We start from the raw sequence: 27796 nt of genomic DNA, 5'->3' as shown, positions 1-27796 counted from the left end.
CTGTACAGAAATACTTCTACAGGGAAGCCTGGAAGCTACAGCGGCTCAATATTTGGAAAGTGACGCACTGGGAACGTCCAAACTGGTTTTAGTCGGCTGGAAGCATGCTTACTTCAGCAGAAACAAAACAGGTTAGCATTGTTTTGTATTCCACCGCTGGAGACAGCTCTTAGAGAGTGAAGAAATCAAGTTTGATCCTTAACTTGCAATTAATGATTATAGGTTAAGTGGCTGATTAATGCAAAGCTGTCCATTTATCAGCACCAAAAATGAATACAAACAGCCCCTTTTAATGACAAACCTTTGATTTCATTTAAGGAGTATGTATTTGGACATTTGCACCAGGCGTCATGGAACAGCAGTGAGAGGAAAGGATAAGTAATCAACTGTCCAAACTGTCTTTAATACGTATTGAGGGTTCATCTTACAGCCAAGCATTTTCACATACATAGTGACATACATATTGAAAGGGGCATTACATTTGACTTAACCGCCTCAGAAACATGTTTCATACTGAATCCCGGCCCTGGTCTCGCGATACAAGCATGCAAACCAGAATAGTTCACGATGAATATTTATGGCTGATTGAAATAGCGGGATGAATAATTTACCCAAAAGTAATAAAAGTAAAGTGCAAAACTTTTAAGTGGAATCATTTGAAACAAAAAAGTGATTATTTGTGAACATATAACTACAGTTTGGTTTAATCATCTTCATCATCATGTGTTGTCACAGAAAACCTGCAAAGACAAAAGTACACAAACATCAAATATAGTAAACAAATTATTCACAAATCAGGTAGTGCAGGTGTATGAGTGACCAGTGCAGCTACTGGCTGCTGAAATACCTGCATGTGTTTCAGCTGTATTTCATCGCAATTTTCAGAAAATGGGACTGACCTGTGCATCACTGTTATCAGTTAAACTAACAATATGGTTCTTCAGTGCAACGACGCTTCCCCAGCGGCTCCACCTTCTTCAGGGCAACACACAGATCAGCTCTCTGCAGAACAGAAGAGACAAAAGACCCACAACGATGTGAGCATTTCAGAGGTTTCACTCTTTGTGACTAGTGTTGTGTGGATGTGGGCTCATCATTCTGTGACACATTAAGTTAGTAAGTCAAATAAAGATTGTTCACAGTCATTTCACCTCGTGCAAAGAAGTCTCTTAAAGTCTCTATTACAAAACCATGTTTCATTTTCTTCCCTCCATTGACGTAGGCCATTGGACATATATCCGTCCTGTCCCCTGGCCGCTACCTGACTTAGTAATCATTCCCCCCGAAAGCTATTCAAACTCTAAATAAATACACAAAATGAAAAAACACTACATTTTAATTTACAATGCATCAACTACTCTGGACTGTGCTATTTTCTTACAATGGCAATTTTTTTAATCTAATTTATATCTAAATCTTTTACTTTATTGACTTGTTTATTATTTTTCCAATTGTATGCACTAACCAGGCTTAACACTGTCTTTACGGGTTAAAATTCTATTCCATTCTCTCCTATTCTTACAAAAGTGTGTTCTTACTTCACAAGCATGCGGAACCTCCTTCGGGTTTCCCAAAACCTTCTGCAGTCGGGAGCCATAGATTTTGGTGAAAGTTTGGCACTGAAAAGAGCCAATAATTTTTTTAATGCAGAAAGACAAAAGAAGGAAGTCACAGGATATGTAGAGGCATTATAGGCTGGGTTACTACATAAGATACCATTGTGGACACAAACAAAACATGATGGCTCGCTGAAACTGTTTTAATGTTGAAGTGATTTGTGAATTTAATTATTAGTTGAGAATATAAAGAGTAGTATTGGGAGTATAAGTTTAGGGCCAGACCTTGTGGATGGCATTGGGGTGATGGACACACACGGACTGCAGGAAAGACGCGGTCTGAGGTTCGGTGGAGTTAGGACCCAGGTGCAGTCGGCTCAGCACAGCCAGCGTGCGGCACGACTCGCAGTCCGAGGGGAGGAACGTCCCTGTGAAACCAGTAGAGCGTTAAATTAGTGACAGTGAGGAAGTGTGTGGTTCCTCACCAATCAACCTGTAAACAAACTATGAGTGAGCGTGTTTTTTTGGTACTGACCTGGAGGAAGCTGCTCCTCAAACAAACACAGGTGCAGCAGGGTACATATAGTCTGAGGCGCAGCAGACGACAGGAGGAACTCTACTATCTCTACGCCATATTTACTGATGAAGTCATCACATTGGTCCTTGTAGCTATGAGGTAGAAGGTCACAGACCTCTCCCATCAGCTTCATTAAGGTTTCCTGCAGGGCGAGACAGGTCAGACAGTGACATAAACATCATGTGATGCATAGGGAGGGATACGCGCCGTAATCAATACACTGCAACAAGGGGGAAAAAATCACCTCAGTCATGTTTTTAGGCAAAAGGGTCTCCAGTTTCCTGATGACAAACAGACACAGGGAGCAAGCTGGGTTGAACTGCTCCTAGCGAGAGAAAGGAATTGGCTGTTGAGTGGGCCATTTACACAAGTTTCACTTTTATACTTTTTGTGTCTCACTTCTACTGGCTCATACTAACATAGCTGCTGATGGCTGTACCAAGCGCAGAGCTGGAAGTGTCTTTATCAGCGGCGTGGTGGGGAAGTTTCAGCAGCTCCTCCTCCTTGTGGGCAGCACAAAGTCCAAGAGCCACACAGGTCTCGACTGGCTTCTACAAAAACACAATATGACAATCAAAAAGTCATGGTCGTATCACTGGAGGCATTTGTGGTTGTTGTTTTTCCATGTGTCTTAAAGGAAGCGTGACTAGAGGCTAAACTCACCAGGTGACCAGGTGATTGGTGCAGCACTTTGGGCAGATACGTCTTCAGCTGGGAGTCACACTGTGATGCCTGTTCCCGTGGGAAGCGCTGGCACAGAGCATGCAAGCCTGCATACACAGTTTCCTGCAAAAGGACAGTAGTTAGTGAAATGTTGTGATGAACAAACAGGGTTTGTCCTTTTGTAGAGAACGGTCGAATGTTTCGGAATTTCTCTCATTGACGGTTTAAAATGGACGACTACCATTTTAGGTGTAACTGTTTATTACATTTTCACATTCTGTTGGCTATGTAACTACAATAAGTTAAAACCTAGGCATTCATTAAACAGAGCACATGTAGTCTTAGTTTTGTCATTTCAAAACACACAGTTTACATCAAAATTACTGAGGATACTACTGGGACCCCTGCTGCTGGATGTGTCTGACATTCTTTCAAATCAAACGCATGTGATTATCAGTAAAGTTAAAGTGAATCGCAGACGTCCTCACCTTAGTGTCTCTGCTGGAGATCATGTTAGTGGACAGCTGGACGACCTGTCTGCATTCTGAACACGTGTCCAGTGTCTGGTGAGGAGAGGCCACAGGGAGAAGATTGTTCAGGCCAAGTACGGTCATGTTAAAACAATTAAATTCCAAACAAAGCTGTCTGTGTTTTGTCACCACGTGCAAATTTTAATAGGAGCACACCAAAATATTTGTTGCTAAAGCAGAGTGTATGAATGTAAAAAAAAAAAACATCTCAGAAAAACAGTTTTGCTATTTATGAAGAAATAAACACATACATGCAAAACAGGAGAATGTTTCAGAGGACTGTAATAGTAAAAAATACACTTTATTTATACTGCACCTTTCATAACAGTTACAAGGGGCTTTACAAGTTAAAAAATTCATAATATAAAATGGAAACGGTTACAAAAAACAAACAATAAGAAAACAGAAATACAAAATGTGACACACGAGAAAAGAGTCAAATCAAGACAAAATAAAACATGATAAGACCAAAGTAGATGGTAGGATGATGGTAAATATGAGAAAGCAAACCTATAAAAATACTTCTTTGAGAGATACTGTAAGAGGAGGAGTTTGCCTGTATGTGTTATGGTGAAATTAATGTTGAGAGCACGCCGATGATACGGGAAATAAGGAGGATTACCAGAGCCTCCTGTCTGATGAGAGACAAAGTGTCGGTGATGAACCTGCAGTCTCCTTTAAAACACACAGACAGAGACATCAGAACAGACGGTCACATATCTCAGCGTCTATCAGAAAATGCGATACGAATCTGATGCCTGACGGAAGGATGTCAGTGGAGGCCGCACGTCAGAGGTGATCCGGGATGATGACGTAAATACTTAATCTTCATCTTACCTGGACAAAGAGACGCGAGTATCACAAGCACGGGCCAAGGTGAGGTCATGGTGAGCGGGAGCACGAGACGATTGACAGGGTCTGGTCACGGTAAAAACATCAGTGCGGCTGTGTGGGTAGTACCGGATATACAGGTCCACCTCCTCAGCCAATCAGAGCCGGAGCTGTGAAGCGCAGGCGCCATGGAGCAAAAACAACAACTAAATAAATAAATAAACAAATACATTTAAACTGATCGTCCTTGTGATCAGGTGATGTGTGCCCCATTCTAGAAAAAGCAAACAAACAACAAAATAAACTAACAAAGATTTCAATTAATGAATAAATAATTATACATTTAAACTAATCCTCGCTGTGATATTTATACTATTCTAAATAAAAAAGCAAACAAATAAAAAATATAAAAACTGAAAAGAAAGAGGTTATTAGGCTGGGGGGCTTAATTGACATGGCAAGGCAGTTTTAAATATAACACACAAATACACAGAGGTAGATTCAAGGTGCTACACATGGATGTTAAACATGATAGAGACAATAATCAAAAGAAATTATTAAAATTCAGACACACAGTTTTAAACACAAGCTAAACTAGGGCTACGTTGTTGCACTGACGGGCCCGAGCACCCTCACGTTGAAGCCTCTTGCGGTCGGTGGAGAGCGATCAATGAACAAGCGCACGTCTCCGCGTTGCATGCATGTTGTGCACTGTGGTAAGGATAAACGCTTCACTTCCAGCCGGTTGGATAATGCAGAGTGGATTAACAAAGTACTTTCTGTTTCATGGCGAATCAGTAGGTGGCGCTATGACTAATGAGGGAATATTGACACAAAGAGCTGTTCAGGCTTGGACTCTAATCAAGAGACAGAGTTTGGTAGTGAAAGGACAATGCAGAGTGAAGTAATGAAAACATCAATGTTTACACGGTTTGAGGAAATGTTACAATTCTGACCTTGATCCAAAGAGCCTCAGCTCTTTTGAGCTGTACATTGTAAAGCAGCCAGGAGCAGTTCATCAAAGTATAAAACATGTGCCTTCCTGTAGCCACTAGGGAGCGCTGTGATTTCAAGTCATAATTTCTGTGTAAATGTCATCAAGCCGGGACTCTTGTGTTACATGTCTAGTTTGGACTTGATTGGACCATCTAGGTCCAAGATACAGAACCTCGCGTTTTGATGGCATTTAATCAAACTTTGACTCAACACCACGGAGCGACGACAAAGGATCTTTGAATCAGTTTTTATCTCCATCTTGTTGTGATGACACTCATCTCAATTTGAAGTTGATCAGATGAAAGCCCTTAGCCTGACGTTGTCAGACTCACAATTCTAGTCAGAATGTGAGTCTGAGACCGCTCCATTGGGCTGTGATTATGGGGCGTGTTTCAACTGACCAGGAAGTAAAATTCTTCTTCGCTCAATTGGATAGACCTACAACCAATCAGAGCAACGTAGTATGTGACGTATGCTAAGCAACGCATTGTGAGTTATTTACTAACGCCGGGTTCACACCGGACGCTTCAGCGCAGCGCCAAGCCTTAAATAACAGCTGGCTCCCATCCACTCCCATGTTAAAACTTTGTGCCGGTCACACCGGAGGCTGAAGCACCGCGAGGCAGCCTTGGCGCAGCGCGGTGCTTCAGCCTCCGGTGTGACCGGCACAAAGCCGTGCAGCGATCTACTGGATCAACGGGTGATATTATTAGCGCTGCCCGGCGGTTCAGCGTCGCTTCAGTGTCCGTTGTGAACAGCCAAGCGCCGGGGCGATAGGGATTACAATCTGATTGGCCCGGTCGGGCATAATTTTTTCCCAACGGAGCGACTCCAGACCAAACTGCCCGACCAAAAATGTTGTGGGCGGGGCTAAGTTCGTCTGGCATCCAGGCTAGAAAGCCCTGGGACAAGTATGTTAAAGTAAAAATGGTGAATATGGTCAAAATGGCCACTATATGGAAAATTGCCGGGTTCCTGTGGTACTATCCATAGACCTTGAATTTCCTGAAAAGTTTTATTACTTTTTGAGCATGTCTAAATCTTTAAATTTCAATAGGGCCTCCCACCATTCTGCGCCTGGGCCCTAATCATAATATTTCCCTTTATCATCCTCTGCTCTAATCTCGGTGAGAATTGGTGTAGAAAGTGCTCATCTTGATTTCCGTGCCGGCCCTTTTTGCGTGGAATCTGCTATCGGGGAAGTTAGGAGACAAGGATCAAAAGCAGCAAGGATGGAGAGAAAATATGAGGATAGAGATAAGATGGAGACACAAGTCCCGTCTCCCTTTAGTTGTCATGGGGTATGACTCAACAACAAGATGGACAAACAATATCTGTAGGTTTCAGCCGCCATTGTAGTTACTGTCACCTCCCCCAGTCTGTCCCCCACCACGCCCCAAACTACCTCCAAAAACTCAAGACCAGCCAGGTGAGATGACAGCTCACCAAAACCAGGATGAAAAAGCCTAGATGTCCGGACAACATGGACCCCAAGGTCTTCAAGGTGTGTGGAGCAACGGTCAGGTGTGTTTCTACATCTATACAACCTCTCGCTGAGACTGCCCAAGATCTGGAAGATATCCTGCATCGTCCCTGTGCCCAAGACGGAGCGTCCCAGTGCTGCAGACGACTTTGGACCGGTGTCCTTAATGTCACCTTTAAGAGGATCATCCCACCGCACCTGGGGCCCATAGAGTGGAAAAATTGCACATGAACACAACTCTGATCCCATCTCTATTTTTTTTTTAAATAGCCTTGTGTATATATGTAATTATCCCTACTTTGAATACATTTCTATATTTACACATATTTTTTGTCATACTATATTTTTCACTTGAGCTGCTACTTTCTTTATTAACATCGACCTGCAGGGATGGAGCGCCCCTGTTCTCCACAATTTAAGACCTAAGCATGCACGAGTTTCAAACCCACTAACAGAAGTAAACTGAACATCTAGTATTCATTCTAACATCATCAGAGGCAGAATATTAATTCCAGCACTCTATAACAGACAAATCAATATACTGGTGGCATAGTGAACAGCTTTAAGAAGCACTCTATAACTCCACTCAGATTTCCATGGCTGTGCCCAAACAAAGGTCAACAAAGATTCTTCAAGTTTATGTTTCCTTGAAAAACCCCAAATCTGTATGAATTAAAAAAAACGCTATCGATACCAGTGTCTGTATATTTGTATTTGCATGAGTGCAGGCATACAGCTGATTAATGTATTGTATGTAGGGATATGGCTGTGTACACTTAATAAATGTTTAAATTGATAAAAAATGTCTGTATCCACAAACATTTTATAGAAGAGAATAAATGTGATATATATAGAGTCTGACACATGCATACCTGGAAAACCATGAGAACCAAACTGGTGGTGCATGCACCGGCCTAAACTGTGGTTCCATGACTCTTGCATGTGTACATGAGGAACCGTTCTCCGGTTCTGCAGGAGGATGTATCTGATACACTTTCTTGTGCTGCTGTGTCATTTGTGAATTTCCTCCATTGAGGATAAATTAAGGTTCATCTTATCTTACCTTATCTTAAGTACATCAACATGTGCAAGACATTTTGTTTTTTATCGTTTTATTTGGTGAAATTGTGAGGACATTATTTTTTTTTAGGATGTTTTGAAATGAAATTGTAAATCCCTCCATTAACCTTGACAGTCCTCACAGCAGGTGAAGAAGGTAAAGTCAGCTCAGTTGCTGGGGGATGTTGGCGCCGCTGACCTCTTCTGCTTCCTGCACAACCCCAAAAGGTGGCGGACACTCTTACACAATGAAGCCTTCTTAGGTTTCTCTGTCTTCTCAGGCCGCCCTGTCTCCTTGGGTTTGGGATCAGGGAGAACATTGGAGAGAACCTCTTCCTCAGTGAGCTCAGTTGTGGAAGCATAAGGTTTATATCTTTGGAAGACCTCATCAGAAGTAACCCTGAACTTCTCCAGATTTTTTAGGAGAACATTCTTCTTCTTCTTCTCCTCCTGCAGCTCGGTTTTCAACTTCTCCTGGTTGGTTGCATGACTTTGCCAGACCTTATGATAAGAAGCTTTGAGCTTGTCCAGCTCTTCTTGGAGATTCTTCTTCTTGTTCTTCTCGTCCTGGAGCTCGGTGTCTAACTTCTCCTTGGTGATTGTATGACTTTGGCAGACTTTGTGATGAGAAGCTTTGAGCTTTTCCACCTCCTCTTCGAGATCGTTCTTCATCCTCTTTTCCTCCTGGAGCTCGTTGTTGAACTTCTCCTGTTTGTTTGCAACACTTTGCCAGACCTCGTGGTGAGAAGCTTTGAGATTCTCCAGCTCTTCTTGGAGAGAGTTCTTCATCATCTTCTCCTCCTGGAGCTCGTTGTTGAACTTCTCCTGATTGGTCGCATGACTTTGGCAGACCTCGTGATGAGAAGTTTTGAGCTTCTCCAGCTCTTCTTGGAGATCGTTCTTCTTCTTCTTCTCCTCCTGGAGCTCGGTTTTCAACTTCTCCTGGTTGGTTGCATGACTTTGGCAGACCTTGTGATAAGAAGCTTTGAGCTTTTCCACCTCCTCTTCGAGATCGTTCTTCATCCTCTTTTCCTCCTGGAGCTCGTTGTTGAACTTCTCCTGATTGGTCGCATGACTTTGGCGGACCTCGTGGTGAGAAGTTTTGAGCTTCTCCATCTCTTCTTGGAGATCGTTCTTCTTCTTTTTCTCCTCCTGGAGCTCGGTTTTCAACTTCTCCTGGTTGGTTGCATGACTTTGCCAGACCTTGTGATAAGAAGCTTTGAGCTTCTCCAGCTGTTCTTGGAGATTCTTCTTCTTCTTCTTCTCGTCCTGGAGCTCGGTGTCGAACTTCTCCTGATTGGCTGCATGAATTTGGCAGACCTCTTGACAAGAAGCTTTGAGATTCTCCAGCTCTTCTTGGAGAGAGTTCTTCATCTTCTTCTCCTCCTGGAGCTCACGGTTGAACTCCTCCTGGTCGGTTGTATGACTTTGGTAGACCTTGTGATGAGAAGTTATTAGCTTATCCAGCTCTTCTTGGAGAACGTTCTTTTTAGTCTTCTCCTCCTGGATCTCTGTGTTCTTCTTGGCCAGCAGGTCTATGAGGTACCTTATTTGTTGGGACATACAAATAGAGTTCTGCAGAATCGTTGCTGGGCCTTGAACAGTCCCCACGTTTTGTTGAAAAAAACCTTCCATCACTAGTTTATTCTATTAGTTTTAAATAGAAAGTTAGAATTATTATGGAGAGATTTCTGAGTAAGTTAAAGTTTATTCCCTTCATCTTATTTTGCTATAAAGGACCTATCAATGGAACCTTTAAGATAAAGGAGCATGAGCCTTCGATATATAGAACATTGAATGTGTCTTTAATCTTTAACATTAAACATGTTTGTGATCTTAAAGACTCCTTTTCCTTTGCATGTATTTTTGGGTCGTTATAACCTTTATGTTGTTTTTATTTATAGGACATAGGCTTTATTGTGAAAGGGAAACAGAGAGAATGGGGGAGCACATACATAAATGGCCGCCAATTCTCTTCTTCTGGAACATTCCATTTATTCCTTGATTTCTTTATTTTTACATGTTTCCTTTCAATAGTCATATTTCATCACAAAATGCAAAAATCTAGATTAATAATCGTGGATTTCAGCACAATGTAAAATAAATCTTTTGACTCACATTGTTTAAGACAATGAAATAAAACTGTGAATCCACAATTACTGCTGGTTGGAAAAGTCTTAAATATGCAAAACTATTACATACAAAGTCTTAATTATGTTGAGCTATGTCTGAATTATTTTAATGTTCATATATATATATTTGCCAATATATGGGTATATTGGATTTTTTACTCCCAACTATCAACATTAGCATCTGCACCACAAGTTCACATAGGACGGGCTCTCAGGTTTTAGTTTTTGCAGAAGGGGGCGCTGGGATTTTAAGTCACGATTTCTGTTTAGATGTCTTCAAGTCGCGACACTTGTCTTACATGTGTAGTTTGGAGCCGATTGGACCAAATATGTCTGAGATACATAAGCTTGTGTTTTGATGGCTTTTCATCAAACTTTGACGTCACGCCACGGTCACACGGTATGACAAAAAAATCGATCTTTCAATAACTTTGGATCTCCATTTTGTTGGGATGACACTCGTCTACATTTTAAGTTGATCTGATGATAGCTCTACGACAAGTACATCAAAGTAAAAATATGGAATATGACCAAAATGGCCACTAAATCCAAATGGCGGGCTTCCTGTTGCGTATTTCATAATGGTCCTTGAGGCTTTTTTGTGCATCTGGTCATGATACACAACTATCCTCATTTTCGTGAGGATCAGTGAATGCTAAATGAGGGGTTTTTCTGTAGGTGGCGCTGTTGAGCCATTTTGCCACGCCCATTTCCATTTCTCCAGAATACGTGAAATTTCACCACTTTCTAATTTACTGCAAAGTTTTACAACTTTTTTAGCATGTTGAAAAATGCTCAGAATAATCCTTTCAATTTCAATAGGGCCTCCCACCGGAGGTGCTCGGGCCCTAATAAAAGAGAATAAAGAGGCAGAGAGATTAAAAGTGGTTTAAAGAATATAACAGGATACATCTGTATAAGGATGTAACTATAAGTTGAGGGTGAAAGTTAAAACAAATAAAGTAGAGAGAAAATTGCAAATGTTTAAATACAATGAAATTCAATAATGGCATGACCCTGTAAAATAAGTTGAAGGCACTTGGGAATAAAAACGCTTTCTATCCAGTTGTATAATTGCAAAGGATAGAACATTCCAAAGACCACCAGGCGGGAATTTGGTAAGACCTGTGCTGTATGTCTAAACCAACCATTACACGTTGTCTACATGGTAAATTGTTCCTAATAAATACTGAATTCTAGTCCACAACTCATGTGTGAAGTGAAAATAACATTTCATGCAGACCTGTGACCAGTAGATGGCAGCAGATCAGAGGTCACATACAGGGCATTAACCTAGTTTGCTCCCTACATCACTGACGCATGCTTTTAAGTGGAGCAGGTTTCACCGGGATGCTCTACAATCTGGTCCACCCACTAACCCGATAGATCAGCTGACTCGGATCTCTCGAGCCTGAACGCTGGCAGGACCAGAAAGAGGATCCCCTCACTCAGGCTGGGATCTTTGGGGGGGCTAATTAGAAATTTGTGGCGGGCAACATTTCACACTGTGAACTTATAGTTGAGCGTTTCTAATTTTAACGATCGCGGCATATTAGTAAATTCAACAAAGCCGAGGTATAATAATAATAATAATAGTAATAATAATTGATATGGATTATTTTTTATTTCTTTAATGTGCCATGCACAGACTAGAGCCACTGCACTTTTTTAACACCTACACAGGAGACCACATGCAGGTGATGAGTTCCCGTAAGGAAGCTGAAATAAAACAGCACAGAATGTTTTTTTTAATGTTACAGGTGTTGTTGATTAAAAATATGTTCAAAAAAACACAAAAAAGTACAACTGGCTGTGAACACCTGGACACTCTGACCTGGTTTTCTTCTGTGTGCAAAATTTGTAAAAAATGATAATTAAATATTATCATTGTTATTTTTCTAATTATCGTTACAACATGGCTTGGTTGAATTTTATTTTGTGACGCATTCTTTTAAACTTGGGAGAACCTCAACTCTAAGTTCCCTCTGTGAAAAGGTGCCCACACCAAATTTCTAATTGCCCTCCCAATCTGAGCAGTCTAGATTCAGGCCTGAACATGACGCCACTGCACTCTGCCCTTTTTACACTTTTTTGAGATACCTTTAAATTTAGTCAAAAGGAAATTTTTCCAATATCATTACAACCATTTGATTCTTGTATGCAGGTGTTTATATGTCAATGCCAATACTAATGCAAGACTTTTTGTAAAGAAGTTTGTATTTGAATTGAGTTGAGTTTTTGGTGTTTGTCTGATTATGAGTGAAATATTATATAACCAACCATGACCTGAAAAAAGTCTCATATCTTCTCTGATTAGCCACAATAAGCTGTAAATTGGTAAGCCACTATCACAGCAGACTTTTTAAGTTGGTGTGACATCAACAGCACCCATGTCTGAAATTTGCAATGCTTTTTTTAACTGGGATTTGTTCTTAGGTAAAAACAGAATCTATGCATAATTCAAATAATCTTTAATCTACAGTTGTAATATGTGTTTTTAATCAGGCTAGAATAATACTGGATAATTTGTATACTATAAGCGACGTGTCACATGTTCCGCAGTTTTCCTTAAAATTTTCTGTCCAATTGTAGCCTGTTAATTCTGAACAACAAATTAATATTTGACTTTAACTGCGCGTCTCTCCTGATACAGATTTCACTTATGTTTAACTGTATCCTATGTGTGTTTCTTTTTGTTATTTTGTTTCCACTTCCACTTTAAAACGTTGTAGTTTCACATCAGTCGTGGTTTCACAGATGTTTTTGAGCTGTGGGGCAGGAGACCTGTCAGTAAGTGCTCTGAGTTTAAGTCCTGTGCTCGACACATTTATACCCACCTTTGCTTCCTACCAGCAAACAGAGCTGGTATGTGCATCCTTGAACATAAGAAAAGTCAAATTAAATCTAGATCACTGTTAGAATGTCCTTACAATAGAAATAGTTGTAGGGTATTTGATGATTTAGCGGTGAATCTTATCTGAGGAAAGTGACAAGACAATGAGGAACTTCCATGTTTAGTAAACACGCAAGCTGTTGATCGGAACACTAAATTCCAGTTTATAAAACGAGATAGGCCACATGCCAGGTTCTACCCATTGGTTTTGATGAAGTGTTATTTTTGGCTTTGAGGAACATGGTTTCTTGTAATAATACTTGTGCGCAGAGTTTGGAAAACACCAAGAATTACTTGAAACAATAAAGGGTGTGAACATTTAAGAAACAAAAAAGGTATGACAGCGATAGGTAGCATTTAAATGTAACGGTGTCGACATCAGGATCCTTGGGCAGGTTGTTCAAACAGCTTAGAGCAGAAGAACTAAAAGCTGCTTCACTTCAGGTTTTAGTCTTGCCCTACAGAAAAGTCCAAACGTAATTTCAGAGAACTGAAGTGGCACTCTCCCATAGTTTAAAACCTTTTTTAAAGGAAAAGCTCATTTAGCTCTTAGGCAGCAGATTGCTGTTTTACTGTTGCATTCAAATTAAAACATTCAAAATATAATAAAGCAGTTAAGAAATTTAGCTTAAATATCTGATATTTCAGAGACATTTTCTAGTGTGATACAGTGGACATTGCTCCGGACTCAACCAGGGCAAATATTTTACCAATCGAAGTTTAGAAATTGGAAGTTCTTTTGTTGGCACATCAAATTCTCTTAGACAGGGCAATCTGGGGGTTAGGCTATATTTGATTCATTCACTGCATTTGTTTTGATAATCAAGAAAATGTTGTTGACCAATTTTTTTTCCTACTAAAGTTAATATTAAATATGAAATTTTTTCTAACATTTGAGGGGTTTACATGCAGTTGTCCATGCCTTTATCTTTTCCCAGCTAGACCTTTGTACTGCCCTCTACACAGGTCTATCCCAGGAATCCCTGCATCACCTTTATTCGGTAAACGAACGCTGCTGAGGATTATTAATGGATCAAGAAAATGTGATCACATATACAGATTCTAGCCTTGCTACATTAGCCTCCAGTTTGTTTTGGCATTGGTTCCAAGACTTTATTGACGCCCTTTAAAGCTTCACACAACCAAGGCCCTTATGGTGGTCTTCTGGTAGTTCACAAAGCCTTATTGGTGAGTAAAGGCCATCGTCCTTTCGCAGGACAGGACCCCAAGATATTCACATGCTGATGCTGGACAGAAATCTTTTACTGCTTTTAAAACCCTTCTTAAAAAAATGGAATTCTTGTTGAATTTTTTTTATTTATTGTTTAATTAAATTTACTTGATGTTGTTTTATCCACCTGTGAAGCACTTTGTAACTTTGTTATTAAAAGATCTATCCATATTAGGCTTATTATAATAAGCGTAGCAGATTCTTGCAATTATTTTATCCAAATAAATGACGCGTCCATGTGCGTCCACTTTACTGCCTTTGTGGCGACGATTGGCTTCAACTGCTGCAGCAGTCATCTACAGTGCACTACTCATGGATCATGACTTCCTAGAATTAAGTGCTCATTAAGTTCCTTGATGGAAGTATTGAAAAATCCAACAAACTAAAAAAACAACCTGCAATGACATGCGGCCAAGATTCTCAAATATTTATTACAAATGTAACTAAAGCTCTAAAATAGTCCATATTAAATTGTTCCTATCTCTTGTGTTCCTTAGGGGGTTTGGACAAAGTCCTGAGTGGACTCTTGGGTCGCCAGGCCAAGCTGAACACACAGGATCACATGATGACTGATGAGCTGAGGGACTGGTTGTTTAAATTCTCCACTGAGCTGGCGTTGGATCTCTCAACATGCAGAGAGGCAGAGACCTTGGAGTGCCTGGTGCTTGTATCTCCAGGGTGTTCTTCCATCTGAGCATTTGCTGGCTTTTGAAAACAAGAACATTGTCCTACTTTCAGACTGTGTGCTTCCTTTTAGGTTACAACAAATGCCGTAAGTTCTGTGGGCTGTCCCAACCTGGAAATCATAAACAACTGGCAGGAGTGCCAGAGAAACCAAAAAACTGGCCAGGCAACTGCTTGCTCTCTATGGAAAAACCTTGCAACCTTGACGTGTGGATGGGGGGAGTGGCTGAGTCGTCTGTCAAAGGAGGGAGAGTGGGACCCCTGTTTGCCTGCCTGGTTTCCACTCAGTTCATCTGGTATCACTGAACTACCAGAGCAGACCCTTCCAGTACCGGCCTAGAGGGTCCGATTACACTAAATGCAGCAACATCCCTGCCTTTGACCTCAGTCCATGGAGAAATCCTTCTTCATGCTCAAAACATTGATGAATTACTATAGATCTTTAATGTGTAAACTCTGAAATAATATATATAGTCATTAGCATCATGTTTTCAGTAAAAGTATAATCAAAATAAGTTGACTGATAACCAGTTGGATCTTGTTCTGCCAGAGCTTGAGCTAGTGCAAATCGTATGTGTCCATATGTGGAACTTCAAATTAGGATAAATAGGTTCAGAAGGCAAATTTATGCCACAGTACATGTCCAGTATTTCCCTGGACATACACTGTGGCATCCCTCATATTCAAGAAAGCAGTCAACAAAAAAACGTTCCAAAGAAAGGGTTAAGAGAGAAAAAATTAGCACCCAACAGTTCCTCATAGTTTACATAGCACACTAGCGGGCAGCCTAAGTCACGCAGTAGGAGGGTGATAAGTGACTTATGACTATAGACTTACCGTATCTGAGCTGGAAGGTTTCCACACCTTATAATCACGAACAACATAGTCACATAACTTCCTCTAACTCAGACCTTGCTTTTTTTATTGTCATACAAATGTGAAGAAGAATTCAAAAAGGCAAAAATACTTGCACTTCCGTAAATGCAGCTTTAAAATTAAAAATGTTGTCCGACATTGTCAAAAAAGGAGCAACAGGGCAAAGTCACTTAAGATTGTAGGGTATCACGCTTTGCCACAAAATGTATGCCCACATTGTAAATATTCTGGATTCATGGAATAGTTTTTGTACTAATACTAATACAGTATGTTACAGTACTTCTATGTAGTTCTGGGGAAAGAGATGTAGAGTTGTGGAATAAGGGGGTCACAGTAAGGATCTTACAAAGATCTTACGGTATACTGTAGTGAGGATACCTATTCCATTATACCAGTGAACATTTGTATGTATTTCTTGGGACAACAGGAGGCCGTGGCCAGAGCTGTAATAAGTAAAGACTACACTTTGAGGAACTTGGTTTCTTGTAATAATACTTGTGGTCAGAGTTTGGAAATTACCAAGAATTACTTGAAACAATAAAGGGTGTGAACATAAACAAAAAAGAAACAAAAAGGTATGACAGCGATAGGTAGCATTTAAATGTAAAGATGTCGACATCGGGATCCTCAGGCAGGCTGTTCAAACAGCTTAGAGCAGAAGCACAAAAAAGGTTTTACTCTTGCCCTACAGAAAAGTCCAAATGTAATTTTTTGAGAACTGAAGTGGCATTCTCCCATAGTTTAAAACCTTTTTTTAAGGGAAAAGCTCATTCTGTTCTTAGGCAGCAGATTGCTGTTTTACTGTTGCATTCAAATTAAAACATTCAAAATATAATAAAGCAGTTTACAAATTTAGCATGAAATAACTGAATTTTGGGGACCAACAGTATCCATGAAAACCTGGGTTCTTTAGTCATTTTAATCAGCCTTACCCTCAAATTTTATAGCAATACAGAATTTTGGCTGTTTAGAACCAAGAGGAGAAAACACATTAGACTAGTTCCAGCTACTCTGCACTGGTTGCCTGAAACACACAGGACGGACTGTAAGGTTTTCCTCCTTACAGACAAGGCTCTGAATGGGCTGGGCCTGAGGTACATAGTTGACTCTCTAGTTAACTACAGTATGTTCCCCCAAGAACACTGAGATCATCTGCAGCAAGTTGTTCAGCAGCTGTAAGACAATAGGAGATTCATCTTTTGTAGATTACTCTCCAAAGCTGTGGAGCAGACTGACACTACATATCAGAGACGCTAGTTCAGTGAATGTCTTAAAAAGAAAACGTACAACACGTCTCTTTGCTTCGGCCTCTAACTAGATCTTGTACTTGCCCACAGTCCTGCACACTGATCATTATCTTTTGAGATTTAGTTGTATTGAACAAGACCGGGTGACTCGCCCCCTGGAATGTTATTGTGCCGAGCTCATTTCTAATCAGGGCGGTAAGTTTTGTTTTCGATGCTGCCTCCAGGTGTTTTCAGAGAGGACAACAAAGCCAAAGTCAACAAGTGTCCAGTTTGTTAGTCAGACAAAGCAAACCGGGCTGTTGAACTTGTTTTTAAAATGTTACATGCTCGTTTCATAAAAAAGAATCTTCAGCATCGTCTGGTTACAGCTTCTGTGTGCGCTGGTCTGTGTGTGGCACGTTTAGAATAAAATGATATAAAAATAAATGATTTTTATTATTAATATTATACCAGGTTTTGGTTGAATTTGTACTCTCGACAATAAGGCCCAATCCCATTTCACCCTTAGCCCATCCCTCTCCATTTAGTGGGTAGGGGCAAGGTGTGGCTCGACCATTCTTGTGCGCACTGCCAACCGAATCAAGTCAGTGTGTGTGTGGTGCATTTCCTAAGCCACACTCAAACCAATAAACTATATTCAACTGAACTAATACAAGTTTATGAAGTTCATGTCTCCTGCAACGCCATGCCACTAAGAGAAGGATACTGAACATCTAGTTTTCATATTAACATCATCTAGGCTGAAAATTCATTTCAGCACTTTATGATAGACAAATAAAGACACTGGTGGGATGTGAACAGCTTTAAGCAGCACTCGATATCTCCACTCAGATTTCCATGGCTGTGTCCGTATGGAGTTCAAACTAAAGCTCTTTGAGTATATGTGTGCATGTGTGAAAGGCAAACTGTGGAGAAAGTCCTGGGCTAATTCTCGGGAGATTCTTGGCATGACATGTCTGAACACCTGCGATGACAGCTCGGCCTCCTGCCTGCAAATAGTGCAGTGAACCCAAACCTTTTTCTTTTGTTATTTGAAAGAGAGTCCTTTGCATGTAAATACCATGGGGCAGAGCATTTGACAAAAGGCACATCAGACAACGTATAGGTGAACACTGCGAAGCTCCCTTTCCGTCCATAGCATCTAAGATTGAAGCAAGACAATAGAAGAAAGTACAGTGAGGGACAGCTGTGGCAACCGGTTAACTAACACACTGAAAAGGCACGTAACCATAGTGCCCAAATTATGAAAGTATGAAATGCTCCGATGACTTTATAAGGAAACCTATTTGTTTTTAGATGTGACACATTTTTTAAACACACACTTTTTGTCAAACCAATGTCTGATCCAAAATGTCTTTCGCTGCGAACATGCAATGTAGATTGTAGTTTTGGGTCAATATTAATATAGAAAAGTTTTAACACAGGATTATTTCCTTCGACAATCATCGTATCATTTGTGTCACATTAAAGGCTTCGGCCCAAACCGAATGCACAAACCCTGCAGAAAGATGAAATGCATCAGATGAGGCTCTCATTGGATGGCATTTGTGGAATGTTTTTGCTCCTGTTATCTGGATGCAGACCAAGCCACATTTGCAGTTTGGATACTTTCTATAGGATTATTGAAAATGTATAATAAGGTCTAATTACCCTTTTTGGAACTATTATTCAAAGCCATATCTTTGGCAGGGCAACGTGATGAAAACAAAGAAGCAAAAGCTGATGTCCTCGTTTCAGCCTCTGTGGCCGTATACGACCTCAGATTGATTGGTATATTATTTGAATTGAAAACGTCTTTTTATGCCTATAGTATTGTGTTTGACAAACCTTAAAAGTTTTACCTTGAACATCATTCTTTAGATATCTCAACAATCTTATTATGACTTCGGATGATGCAGACTTGCTCTCTTCTCTCCACCCGCGGGGCAGTACTGAGATGTTTAGGTAGGTGTAAATGGAACAGACTCAGCTGACATGTGCTATTGAGAGTGAGAAGGTTCTGCAGTGTTGGAGCTAAACCCCTGTTTGTCTTTGGCGAGAACCGGGGAACCTTTAAAATGATTTCGTTGACAGACCTGAACAAATTTCTTGATGCAGAATGAAATATGACGAGAACCATAACATACCTTATATAAGGAACAAAGCTGATGTAATACCAGACATCATATGCTAAATTCTACAGTTATATGAATGTTGCATTGAATAAGTAAGGAGGAGCTGCTGGTTATTGTCATTATTTGATTTCTCATTATTATATTCAATGAGAAATTCAATATTTCAGACACAGGGGCATGAGAATTCAATTGGAATGTTTAACTATGCAGGGGAAATATTACAGTATGTTGTATTTAATTTCAATTTTCCTGGGATAATGTGCATGTCCAATTTTAATCCACAAAGTATTTAATGCTCAGAAACTGAGGAGCTGTCAATAGCACACAGTTTCACCTGCAGACTTCACTGTCTTATTTACACCCTGTAATTAGTACACATGGAAACCGCTCGTCAAAAGAAAAAGTCTCATGTTACTATTCTTTCTGACAGACAATGGCACAACATCAGCTTAACACTGTATACAATCACTGACAACAGCATTTTAATTCAATTAAAATGTTAGCTGAACAAATTTAGTTGAATGAAATCTGTTAATAATGAGTATATATTATTACCACTGACAATAATTTTTCTGCATTACTTTTTCTTTGCCGTAACAACAACAATACTTTTTACATGAAGACAGATTGTTCATCCAAGTTTTGGAACTGTTTAATAAACACGCAAGCTGACGATCTTATCACTAACTTCCAGTAAAGAAAACCAGCGAGGCCACATGCCAGGCTCTACCCACAGAGTTTAATGAAGGGCAGTCTTTGGCTTTGAGGAACATGGCAACTTGTAATGAAACTCATTTGCAGAGTTTGGAAATTACCAAGAGTAAAAGGTCAAATTTAAAGAATCAGATTCAGATTCAGATTCAGATTCTGATTCTGATTCAACCACATGCATTCAGCAGACTCATATTCAGGCAGCCATACAGCGCTGTGTATATTTCAATCAGCAAAGACTTACGGAAACAAATAAAAAATGACTAAATTGGATGAAATTAAGTGTATTGTGATGTGAACTCAGGGCTTTGGTTAATAGGCCCCAGCAACAGCTTACAGGGGATTGGCTCACAGCAAGCATGTCAAATTGTGATGAGATAAAAAACAGAGAACAAGATTGGCGGATCCTAGAAATAGTGGGAACTGTGCATGTGACTATGGAGCTGCTTCTGAAGAGAGGGTTCCTGACTGATCTTTGACTTAGCTTCATTAGTCTGATTCTAGGCCCTTTCCTGACATGAGGTTTTAGAGATCAAAAGAGATCTCCTGGTACAATATGGCTCAGGGTGCATGTCAAGGGTACACAGGTCGTCTACTAATCAAAAGGTCTGCAGTTCCATTCCTGGCTTCTTCAGTCCTTGGGCAAGACACTGAACCCTGTGAAATAGTAATTTTTTGGGGAAATAAATAAATAAAAATACTCTTTCTCAGTAATAAACAAATCAAAATGTATAGAGTAAATGTTTTCTTCATAATAAATAACATAAAAGATTTAGAGTTACATAAGAAGCAAGTGCTCCTCATGAATAGTGCCAGACTGAATTCCAGGCTAATGACAACAATTACACACAATGGATAGGTGTTTGTTGGGGTTAGGGTTAGGTTACGTGCTTGGTGTAGAAATCATTGACTTATTAATAACACAGTAATTATAACCTTGATGTTTTTTTAAAGCCACAGCCCAGTTTCCTGTCATTAGCACATGAACTCAATTGAAATGCAGTCTCTTCCGCAGAGGAGGCATGAGGAAGAGGAAAAGGATTTCATTATATAAGGAGGATTCAGGAGATGTCATACTCAGCCACTATAAAGACAGAGAAGCCTCGGACATCTCACACTCAAGCTGGATGACACACACGCCGTCAGATGACCCAAGCTTGAACTTCAACTACAGAGGTTATTATTTATTTGTTTTTAACATGTTATTTATTTTCATAGCCTACAGTAAATGTGCTGTAATTTAATAGATTGAACTAAACGTGTTTCCATTATATCTTTCAAACTGTTTAACATTTTAACATTAATTCTGCAAAATATACATATATATATGAACGTATGTATATAACTGAATAACTGTTTTTAATAATTTGACGAGTGACAGTGATAATGTGGTGAATACTTTTTCTTTTCTTTTTCTTCAGATGAATCACTTTCTGTGTGTGATGGCTGCGGGTCTTTACCTGTTCATGCAATGTCAAGTAAATGCAGGTGAGTGTTGCCTCTATTATCAACAGCTGAAAAAATGCATTATTGATCTAAATATTTATTCCTTCATTTTTGTCTTGAACACCGAAATGTTTTGTTCTTCAAGTTGTTTCCATAAATGTTTTGTAAAATACTTAGACTTTGTGACACGAATGAAATTTTAAAAGGCCAGTGATAATGGTAACTAAATCATTATCAATAATATTTCAAATCTATTTTATTTATTTGTTCATTTATTCTCATATCATTACTATTTTTCAGAATCTCGTTTGAGCAGGAGTGTTATTGAGAAAGCTGTGCTTGCGGCCAAGGCCACTGTGGACAACACTTATGCATCCTCCCGAAAAGAGTAGGTGTAAAAACTGTCTGGACTTGTGTATTGTCAATTATTCGCTTATTCAAAAATGGCATCGATCAGTTTTATAAAATGACACTGACGATATTTTGAATGAAATGTATACAGGAGCATTGCCCGTGTGAGGAGGAATACAGCAAACCCTTCGGACATGCTGCGGTTGCTGAAGCAGCCTGCTGGGCTGACCCGCATTGCCGTGCGGGCTGCAGATTATATGGACATCACTGTGTCACTGCTCAAGCACTCTCTGACAAGACGTCAAAAACGCTCCATCAACGCCACAGGTGTGTGTAACCTTCACACATTCCCCAACTTCACCGACAAATATTTGCCATTCGGAGACAGCTGAGTTGACATTTCTCTGCTCGTTTGAATTAGATCTGATCTCTGAAGAGGAGCTGCAGGTCATTGCCAATCTAACAGGCTGCTCTCCCCAGCATCGGGCCCCTTCCTGCCGCACCACTCCAAACTTAGACAAGTTTCGCCCTGCGAGCAATGTCTGCAACAACAGGTGAGGCCGCTTCTGAGGAGTTCACGGAGGAGCCAGGGAGAGCAAATCGGGCCAATTTGAAAATTTCTCCCCAGTTCTGTCCTTTTCTTCAATTAATTTACCAAATACAGATATTCGAATGATTGTGTATAATTGGAGCAGTAACATTCCTTTTGAAAAATAGCACCAGTAATGTCAAAGACCGGTAGCCTACATGTCACAAAAAGAGGGTTATAGAGTTATGGCTGCAACCCATCTCAAGCTCAGCTTCACAGAAAGTTTTAGATGTGGCAGAAAAAAACTGGTCGTGCAGCAAAAGTGAACAGAAGAAACCTTTCTCTCCTCTGCAGTGTTGTGTGTTTTGCAGTGGATTGCAGTCTGTGGGCAGTCCACGTACAATCATGTAAAAGACAAAAAGACAACGAAGGATTTATTTTTTCACAGAAAACACTCTCGCTGGGGGTCTGCTAACACACCTTTCACCCGCTGGCTTCCTGCTGAGTACCAGGATAATATCTCTCTGCCCAAAGGATGGGACCCTAAGCACAAGATCAACAACCATTTGCTGCCACTGGTACTGTAGTTAAATATATATTTTAAATGTAAATGAATAGTAAGTAGTAGAAAGTACAGAGATGATCAGTGCTCCAGTAAAGAAAGGAAGCAGGAACTGAAAATGTAATCACATCCGTAGTGATGCTTCATGTATTTTCAGAAATAAGAGGTGGTCACAAATTTTCACCAAGGTGCTGATTGTCTACATCAAATCCACAGGTGAGGGACGTGTCCAACCATATTATGAGCACAGCTAATGCTGATGTGGAGAGTGACCCATTGTACACTTTCCTGGTGACAATCTACGGCCAATGGACCGACCACGACCTGACCTTCACTCCTCACTCTCCTGCCATCAGCTCATTTAGTAAAGGTATCAACTGTGACAAGAGCTGCGAACGCACAGAACCCTGTTTCCCCATCAAGGTCAGTATCATTACATTAGAAACCAAGAGACAAGTTATCCCAAAAGTACAAACACACACACACACACACACGCACACGCACACACTAATACCGCCTGTTGTCATCAAAACAGATCCCCAGTGGAGACCCCCGCTTCGGCAATCACTCCGAATGCATGCCCTTCTTCCGCTCAGCAGCAGGATGTGGTTCTGGCAACACAGGTCACCTCTTCGGTGCCAGCAATGTTCGTCAGCAGATGAACGCTCTCACAGCTTTCCTTGACTTGGGCCAGGTGTACGGTTCAGATCATACCAAAGCTCGCTTCCTTCGTAAAGAGAGGGGCCTTTTAAGGGTCAACACAAAGCACAAAGACAATGGCCGCGATCTCCTGCCGTTCGCCGCCACAGGTGCCAACATGTGCGCGACACGAGCCCGCATTTCTAAGAACGTCAATGCCGAGGAGGTGCCCTGCTTTCTGGCTGGTGAGTGGAGGCAAATATGTTGACATGCAAAGGGCATTGCAAGCTTCAATCACACATTGTGGTTCTAATTATTAAAACATTTTCTTATGCTTTGCCTCCCAGGTGATGAACGCGTCAATGAGAACATCGCTCTGACCTCTCTGCACACACTGTTGATGCGTGAGCACAACCGTCTGGTACATGCCCTGAAAAAACTCAACCCTCACTGGGACGGGGAGAGGCTCTACCAGGAGGCCCGCAAGATCAATGGAGCATACTTTCAGGTGCTTAGTCACAACCCAGCTCAAGGCTGCACAAAGGAGGGAAAACCACACATCACTTGGTCCTAAAAATATTTATTTTAAACAGATTTAACCAGTGACTACAATTACAGTCAATATGTAATGCTGCTGACTGCTAGCAGCTTAGCGAGAGAGGGTTGTCACAGCTTAGCTGCATGAGCAGCACAAGTCTTGCATTTATGTGCGCTTCAACTGACTCAGTTTCTCTTTTGTTTTTCAGGTTCTCACTTATAGAGACTACTTGCTCCACATTGTAGGTCCAGACTTTATTGCGAAGCAGCTGTCCACCTACCCTGGTTATGATGAACGTGTGGACCCCAGCATCTCCAATGTGTTTGCAACAGCTGCCTACAGATTTGCTCACCTGATGGTTCAGCCATTTATTTACCGTCTTGATGAGAAATACCAGGAGCACCCTGATTATCCCGACGTTCTTCTGCACAGAGCCTTCTTCACACCATGGAGGGTGATCTTTGAAGGTATGGCCACAGTCCCTAATTTTTAGGATTCAGCTCAATGGAAAATCAGCGTTTAACCACTTTACTGCCTTTGTGGAAACAATTGGCTTCAACTGCTGCAACCGTTCATCTACAGTGCACTACTCATGGATCAAACTTCTTAGTCTTTCCCTAAAGAGAAGTAAGATTCAACTGATCATTAAATGATTGTCTACGTTCCTTAGGTGGTTTGGACCCAATCCTGCGTGGGCTAATGGGCCGCCCGGCCAAGCTGTCTACACAGAAGCACATGATGCCTGAGGAGCTCAGGAACCAGTTGTTCAAGTTCTCCAATGATTTGGCGCTTGATCTGGCCGCTCTTAATTTGCAGAGAGGCAGAGACCATGGACTTCCAGGTATTTATTTGGTTTTTATACAGTTTGTATCCTTCATCTTTGTTAAGGCCTATGTGTCAAATTGAACATGTGGCTCTTTTTAGGATACAACAAATGGCGCAAACACTGTGGGCTCTCGCAACCCAAAAATCTGACAGAGCTGGCAAGTGTTTTGAACAACACATATATAGCAAAGAAACTTCTGGATCTCTATCACACACCTGACAACATCGACGTGTGGATGGGAGGAGTGGCTGAGCCGTTTGTCCGCGGTGGTAGAGTGGGACCCCTCTTTGCCTGCCTAATTGCCACTCAGTTCCAGAAGATCCGCCAGGGAGACAGGTATATTATCCAACTCATGTTTCTGATTATGTCGACATTACTTAACCTAACTGCACCTTTAGAGTCGTTTATACAACCAGGGACTTAGAATGACAACAAAGTGTCAAATTTCAGACTTTGGTGGGAGAACGATGGAGTCTTCACTGACGCTCAGAGGGCGTCCCTGAGGGAAACATCACTTGCCCGCATCATCTGTGACAACACCGGTATCACTGAGTTGCCTAAAAGACCCTTCCAGTACCGGCCTCGTGGGTCAGGATACACTCAGTGTAGCGACATCCCAGCCTTTGACCTCAGCCCATGGAAGGATGATGGTGAGTTCCTCTCTGTCACAGTTGACAGAGGATCATCCCAGGCAACATGAAGTACTTTGGAGATAACAGATTTTTTCCCTTGACTTTTCTGTAGATTCACATAGATTACCCAATAAATTTGCTACTCCCTGTTTGATTATCCAAAAATATTGAAATTGATATACTAAGATGAATTAAAATGGAATAGTTCTCTGGATTGATTGTACCCATTTCTTTATTCACAGGAGTCCCAGCCACCCCTAAACCCACTATACCCCCTCACATTGCAAACAACGTTGCCTTCTCTGTGCGACTGGGCAACAATTTTCCTGCAGCTGGCATGCCAATTCCATTTCAAGAGGTAATCTACAATGGACAGAATAGCTATGATGTATCAACAGGATATTTCATCTGTGAGCAACCCGGTGTTTATGAGTTCCAGTTCCACTGCACAATCTTCAGGAGCGCTGCCAGCATAGATCTGATGCGTAACGGAGAACTGATCGTGCACTCATTTACCACCCGGCAAAGCAACCGCATCACAGCAAGTGGCAACGTGTATGTAAAGCTCGGGAAGGGAGACAAGGTCTATCTGTTGGCCAACCATGATGGCAACGGTCTGACCAGTGACAGCTTCTTTTCAGGGCATCTGCTGTTCACTGAGCCGGAGACTGCTGACAAAACTGCTCCTTGACATCCTCAAAACACTGCACGTTCAAGTGTAGCAGAGAAACGCTAAGTTTGTTGAAGTCACAAATTTCTGTTCGGAACTTTGTTGACAGAAAGCAAAGTGTCTAACAAAGCTTAAGTTTAAGATAGTTTAAAAGCTTTACATGGAATGGTCAGAGGATAATTATAGACTAGTACCTTCACTGGAGACGAATCTTAAAAAAGTCAGTAGTTATCACACATGTTTGTTATTTGCCTTTGGAAGACTGTGAAAAATGACCTAAAATTATTTGAGTTGATAATTGCTAAATCTGAAAAGTGAATCTTATAAGTTAATTAAGCTACAATTGCAAAAGCTGTATTTTTTGCTGATCTTTCGATGACACTCTTTTATTTCTTCCAAAAGTAAGTGTATGACTTTGAGTCACTTTATTTCGGGCATTATTCATTCTTGGTGTGGAGATTAACTTCTGCATCTTAAAGACTATTATAAAGATACAGAACAAATGGAAGATAATGTTAGTTAGCAGACCCAGCGGACGATGTCTGTAGGCAGACCAGCAGATGGCAGTGGTGTACAACTTAACAAGGACAGGAAGGCTGGCACCAGCATCATTTAAAGCTGCTCTGTATACAAATGGTCAAGAAGATAATGATAATGAGTATAGGTGGATTTGACCTTCAGTACATCTGTGTTGCTACAAACTAGGATATGAATTAATTACAAAATAATTTGGAGGAAATACCAATTCTGAAGAAACTGCAGTGGGTTGGTCGCCTTTTGTAAAACCTGAAGCTAAACTTTGATGATGTCCTGAATATGTGTGAAGAGGCGGTTGAAGAGTTTGAAAGTATGTAAACTGGAGTGTAAGCACTGTTGAATATCAAATAAAGGTCATATTTTGTGCATGTGTAAAAAAAGTCTTCTGCATACTTCAGAGAGTTATAATAGAGAATCTATAACAGAGAAATAATTAAACATGCGAAAAATGCTTTTGCAGGTGTAGAAATGAATACTTTGTGAATGTGTATTTAAAGGTTCAGTGTGTCTCTCCTTCCAAGTGTGTAGAAGAATCTACAGTGGCCTTCAGGTAAACCTAAAAATGCAATAGGGCATCTCCAGTCAAACTCCACACACTGGCTTTTCCTCTTAAAACAAATGTTCACTTCACAACGCAGACAGATTCACGTGGAGTCACTTGCTGTTTTGGACAACAACAAAAACCAGAAGGTAACAGGGCCAAATCTCAAAATGATTATTGTCAGACTTAAATCCGACCGGCAATCCGATAACTATCAATATTTGCCACAGAAAAAGGCTGAGGTGGAACACACCAGACCCTTGTGTTCACCCAAACCCTGGTAAAAAACCTGCATAAGGACGATAAACCTGTTTGCTGCTGCTTCACTCACAAGCTAAAAGCACTATACTCAGCTGTTGAATCACATCAAGTCAAATCAAGATGACACACAGCCTAGTGGCAAAACACTGCCTGGGTATTAACTGGGACATTATGAAGACAATAATGTGCTTATTTGTAATAAGTTGGTTTCCTGTCAGACAAATGCTGAACCACCTCTCGACAGTACTTCTGGAGTCTTTCACATTCAAGTGGGCACTTGCATGACACAATGAATAACTTAACTCACTTCAGTAAAAGGGGAAACATCATAAATGTCTTTAACTGCACATGTGCTTTTAATGTTATATGATGAGACAGAGTGTGTGGTGTGAGAGGTTCAGCATATCAAAGTTTGGAATAATGTGCCGAGCAGATGCTGGAGGTAAAAAATATATTCACCCAATTCTCCAGAACACCAAAAATGTCTCACTTTATAAAACTTAAAAACCATTGCACACTTGTAATAGTGATGCAGGTCTTACAAAGTGTGATATTCAGAAGTACTAAAGTGAACGTTTTTATTACAATAACTCTGACAAAGTCCTCTTCAGGCTTCTCTCATACAGCTGCCTTGTGTATTTTCCTTGGAGGATTTGATTTAAGTGCAGCTCTTGTATTGAG

The 27796-nt window shown here is 40.7% G+C and overlaps 2 protein-coding genes across 2 annotated transcripts; one reads left to right on the top strand and one right to left on the bottom strand.

The window, feature by feature from the left end:
• Window positions 1-384: 384 nt before the first annotated feature.
• On the bottom strand, window positions 385-4227 carry sftpbb (surfactant protein Bb). The gene is made up of 11 exons (XM_053420458.1): window positions 4164-4227; window positions 3949-4001; window positions 3285-3359; window positions 2797-2919; window positions 2553-2684; window positions 2378-2458; window positions 2092-2275; window positions 1842-1984; window positions 1539-1619; window positions 900-1002; window positions 385-740 (listed from the first exon to the last, which is right to left on the bottom strand). Exons 1-10 carry the CDS (start codon window positions 4210-4212, stop codon window positions 925-927), a joined length of 999 nt encoding a protein of 332 aa, XP_053276433.1. The 5' UTR covers window positions 4213-4227; the 3' UTR covers window positions 385-740; window positions 900-924.
• A 16371-nt stretch (window positions 4228-20598) lies between these two features.
• Window positions 20599-26693, top strand: LOC128438079 (eosinophil peroxidase). The gene is made up of 14 exons (XM_053420456.1): window positions 20599-20759; window positions 21005-21071; window positions 21330-21417; window positions 21532-21707; window positions 21802-21934; window positions 22358-22487; window positions 22688-22894; window positions 23007-23355; window positions 23458-23618; window positions 23857-24115; window positions 24319-24489; window positions 24573-24810; window positions 24925-25124; window positions 25349-26693. The coding sequence occupies exons 2-14, from the start codon at window positions 21005-21007 to the stop codon at window positions 25795-25797; spliced, it is 2628 nt and encodes an 875-aa protein (XP_053276431.1). The 5' UTR covers window positions 20599-20759; the 3' UTR covers window positions 25798-26693.
• The last annotated feature ends 1103 nt before the right edge of the window (window positions 26694-27796 follow it).

The sequence above is a fragment of the Pleuronectes platessa genome, chromosome 4 (assembly GCF_947347685.1).
Source record: "Pleuronectes platessa chromosome 4, fPlePla1.1, whole genome shotgun sequence".
In the NCBI taxonomy this organism is placed as follows: Eukaryota; Metazoa; Chordata; class Actinopteri; order Pleuronectiformes; family Pleuronectidae; genus Pleuronectes; species Pleuronectes platessa.
This window is presented reverse-complemented; position numbering and strand designations above follow the sequence as displayed.